This window comes from Belonocnema kinseyi, chromosome 5 (assembly GCF_010883055.1).
Source record: "Belonocnema kinseyi isolate 2016_QV_RU_SX_M_011 chromosome 5, B_treatae_v1, whole genome shotgun sequence".
Classification (NCBI taxonomy): domain Eukaryota; kingdom Metazoa; phylum Arthropoda; class Insecta; order Hymenoptera; family Cynipidae; genus Belonocnema; species Belonocnema kinseyi.
The window spans coordinates 90,226,029-90,230,945 of record NC_046661.1 but is presented as its reverse complement, the minus strand read 5'-3'; the positions used below and the strand labels follow the sequence as shown (position 1 = coordinate 90,230,945).

At 27.5% G+C, this 4,917-nt stretch overlaps 1 protein-coding gene across 1 annotated transcript in view; it reads left to right on the top strand.

The window, feature by feature from the left end:
* The window catches only part of LOC117173772, a 5,991-nt gene extending 2,140 nt beyond the window's left edge, over positions 1-3,851 (top strand). The window contains exon 2 of the mRNA XM_033362414.1: positions 3,760-3,851. Coding sequence (XP_033218305.1) covers positions 3,760-3,851 — 92 coding nt within the window. The remainder of the gene's footprint in view (positions 1-3,759) is intronic.
* The last annotated feature ends 1,066 nt before the right edge of the window (positions 3,852-4,917 follow it).

Below are 4,917 nucleotides of genomic sequence, written 5' to 3'. Positions count from 1 at the left end.
GCGCGCGCAACTCAGTTATTTACAGCGTCTCCTACTATATTCACACGAACATAGCCCTGTCATAGTATTGGACCGCATCTCGTTTCAGATCTGGGATCACTGAATACAAGTGTGAAGAAATGAAACAGGTCCATCTCCCAACTCAATAAAAACATTATAAAAAAAAGTTTTCTTAGAAAATATAGATTGCAATGAATTTAGATCAATTAAAATACATAAGTTAAGACTGATGCATATAGTCTTATTGATCAATGCATCTAGTGAGTTGGTTATAAAGAATAAAACATCTAATTAATTTGTTTTTTCAATTAAAAATAAATTAATATCTTTTAAATTAATTTCAGAACACAAAAAAATAAATACGATCGACCCTAATGTCAATCAAAAAATAGTCTTCACTGTTATGATAGTTGGGTCAATTAAAAAACGATATCTTCCAAAAAACAGCAAAGATATCATCTAACTATATCCGAAAATGAGTGCATGTTTCTATTTAAACAAAATTTTAAAAACGAATTTCCTTCCTTCCAGTTTTATAACCACCATAACAATAAAAAAATTCCTCTTTTAAATTCAGAAAAAATTGAAAATCAACACTTCCTCTCTTCCAACTCAATAAAAATATATATATTTTAATTATCTTCTTCTAATTTAAAAAAACGAAAATGAAAAATTCTTTCTTACACAATAGTAATCTTAGAAATAAAAAAAATAGCCTCTTCCATTTGAAGAAAAAAATGTATCACTTTCAACTCAATAAAAACTTTACAAATATAAAATGTACTGCCAATTTAATGAAAATCATAATTTTCTATATTTTTTAATTATCCTCTTTTAATTCAGACAAAAAACGATAATAAGAAATTCTTTCTTCAAACACAATAAAAATCTTAAAAATAAAAAATGGCCTCTTTCAATTAAAAAAGAAACTGTATTTCTTTCAACTCAATAAAAACTTTACAAATATATAATTTACTGCCAATTTAACAAATATTAAAAGTTTGTCATTTCAAGGTTGATAAAAATGTTAAAAATACAATACTTTACATTTTTCCACTCAATAAAAATGTGAACCTAAAAAAGTTCCTCTCGCAATTGCAAAGAAACTAAATACCAAAATTAATTTGATTTTTCTTAATTTTGGTCCTCTCAAATTAATAATTTTCAATTGCTACTTAACGTTGCAATAACAATTTTGAAGTTAACAGTTTAAATGTCTTACTCTGAAATTTTTACCATTCAAGAATTTCTATTTCAAGTGATTCAGTTTCAAATTGTTTACTTTTGAATATCTGACGTATAATTGCTCATTCACATATTTTTTTTAATTGAAAATTTTCAAACTGAATGGGTTAAAAATTTAATATTATCGACTGAACCAATATTTAAAAAGGTTTTTAAATAGAATAAAATATTTTAATTAATGAATGTATTAATTTTAAGTTATTTTTATATTTAAATTATTTTATAATGTTTGAATCATCACATTTCAATTTACTTAATTATTGGGGCTTTCGTATTGAAAAAATTGAATTTTTAAAGTCAAAATCTGTAAATTGTGTAATTTAAAACCGATTTAGAATTATATTGTAAAATAATTTCTGTACGATTTTTAAAACTCGAAATACGGTTTAGTTTTGAAAACCATTAATTAATTTATATTGTTTTATTTATAAATCCTTTAAATTAAAATTTGAAGTTTAAAAATGACGACATAAAATCAAAAAATTATCAAGTAAAAGATTTTAGAATTAGCGTTGTGAAGTAAGTGATGTAGGAATAAAATCAGTTAACAACTAAACTTAACATTTAAAAAAAAAGTTGAAACCGAATTTAGTTTTAATTGAAATATATTATGTGATATGATATTTGTGATATTCCAAGTGATTTGATAGATGGTTCTTCTAAAAATTTGTGAAATTCCTTGTGAATAAATAAATTCACTATCATACTCATTTCTCGGCTTTTTCCAGTTTAAAAAAATTCCCGGTTTTCCGTCCAGCGGCTACCCCACAAATGATAAGTTAACAAGGCTTCAGTTATAGATTATTGGGAAGATAAAATTTAGTAAATAATAGTTCTCAATCTGCTCTAAGAGTAGGTAAAGTATTGAAAACTTAAAATTACGTTGAAAATTTAGAATATGGAGGTTCACGTTGCCATATTTATTATTTTATTTTAATTACTTTAAATAATAAATCATTATTTTTTCATCCTAATTTTTAAGGGAAATGTTCAAAATTGTTGTCTAATATAATTGTACATTTTTCAGGAGGTTCGAACAGAATTTCTTCCTGAATATATTTTACAGAAAATATGAATATGTTAAATATGCTCAGAATTTTAAACAACTATCAAGAAAGTCAAAAGAAGTTCATAACAAAAAATGAGGAAGCTCATTTATCTCGTAGGCTCAAGTAGGTCAGAGTATAATATATTAGAGGCATTTTTTATTAAGTGTTGGATTTTTTTTAGTGGTAAGTATAACTTTCCTGAAAGCTTGTACCATTAGGGAATTTGTTGCCCTTCTATAAAGTTAATTTCATGAATTAAGTAACATTATTTGATTTTATATATAAAAATTTTATTTTTCCTACACAGTTATATATTTATAAGGACTAAGAAAAAGATTATTCATAATTAACTCGCGTAATTGTTCCATTCATATTATAGTGGTCTAGAAAATATCCTTATTTTTTTCCTCTAAAATGGCTCGATGCCTAAAAATTGTTCCTTTTCGTGTAAAATGTCCACTGTATATTGGCAGAATTAGAAAAAAATTTATGTATCTCTTAAGCCCATGATTTGCAAAAAATTGCTTATGTTATTTTAGTTTTCGCTGTTAATGTTTTTTTTACATTAGAATAGAAAAATGATAATATGCATATGTATTGAAGTAAAATTATAAATTAATATTTGAAATCTGAAAGCAATTTTGTGCAAAAATTGACTTGAGAGATCCCTAAATATTTTTTTCATAAATAATGATAATATTCAGGAGATATTTTGATACCAAAAGGAAAAATTTGTAGGGCAGAAATTTTAGAAAAAAGCTTTTTTTTCACCACGCTTCATTTATTCCTATTTTTTTACCACCTTTAATAAACTTAGTTAACTAGCATTTAACCATTCACAAATGGATAACGAATTTTTTTTTAAGTATTATGTAATACTTTTTAAGGGATGTAGGGTCAGAATTGCTTTAAAGAATGTGATATTTAATACTTGAGTGGCTCATTATTCAGGAAAATTATACCTTGGGAAAATCTATAGATACCTGGCGTCATCCTAGAATTGCCAGGGAATTTTTTTACAGAATTTGAATAGACGCCGTGAGATAATTCTAAGCATAATATTTTTCAATATTTGTATTGATATCTTTCAAAATATTAAATATACAAATAATATCCCGATTATTTCTATAAATTACCGTGATTCTTTCTCAAATGAGCTGATAATTACTTTTACATTTTATAAAATAAAAACCCCGAAACTCCAGAACGGTCGCTTAATACATAAAAATATATATTTTAAAATTATTCTGTTTGTTAGTCTGTAGATGTTTAGTTTGTTAGCACGATAACTTTCGCATTGGAAACATTTTGTACACAACTTTTTTTCCAAGATTCAAACATTCTCTGTACGAGTATATACAGTTTGAGCTACGACAAACTTTAAGCGAACGAATTTTCCGCCAATGTATTGGCCAACTTTTTGGAAAATCTCAATTCGATTTGATTTTCAGTTCCAAAATTATAGCCAGTTTATTACGAGCTCGCTACGCGACACAACAGGATTTTTCAGGGGACGCCGCCGGAACGCTGACTGGTGCAAGCGAGTGGACAAAATAAAGGATGGGCAAGGAGGATGTTTCAGGCTTAAGGCGGCGTCCCCTGAAAAATCCTGTGGTGTCCCGTCGCAAGCTCGTAATAAGCTCGCTGTAATTATGGAACTAAAAATCAAATCGAACAGAGATTTTCCAAAAAGTTGGCCAATATATTGGTGAAAAATTCGTTCGCTTAAAGTTTGTCGTAGCTCAAACTTCCTCGCTCACTTTTTTAATGTGAAATTCTAAAAATTTGGTTTTTCATTCGGATTAAAAAAAAACATTAGAAATTAACTTTGGACCCTTTTTGAACTCTGTAGCCTCCGCTAGAGTGTAACGAATAAAACTCGAAAAGAAATTTGTTAATTAGTCAATAAACGAATTACTTACGGCGAGTTGAATGTGAAAAAACATGGTTTTTTCAATTTAAAAAAAGTCAGTTTTTATTTATTTACTAAAAAAATTGCAGCCCGAGAAAAAAACTGTAAATGGAGACTCAGGTTAATTTTTCAAGAGCTATCTAACTATATTTTTGGTTTTTTCAAATTTCGAATTTCACTTTTGATACCTGACGTCACAGCCTGGACAATACTTTTACTCGTTCTCGAGCGCCTGTCGCCTTCTTGTCCAGAACTCCTCAATTTATCCTAATGATAATTCGAAATTTCAAGCACATGCAAAATACGGAAAAAGACGAGAAGAAAGAAATTGTGCATTTGAAAAAGATGTATAAATTGCTTAAGAATTGCTTTTGAATAGGGTGCGTAGTTTCTATTTTGATCGTGAAGAACATAATAATAAAGAGTAAAAAAAAAATATAATAAAATCCGCCTGCTGCGTGGGAAAATTCTCCTCGCAACTTTCGTCTTTTAATTTCTTGTTTCTCTCGTGTGTGGGTTTCCGAAAAAATTTATTTTTTTATGCTTAAAAAAATGGCAAATCAGAAATTACACTTTTACATTCAGCAATTTCACAGCATTTGAAAGATTCCGAAATCTCTAAATGTATTTTCAATATATGTGTGTGTGTGTGGGTGTGATAAATAGTTAATTAAGTCTGGAGAACCTGAAATTTTTGACATAGCCCTATAA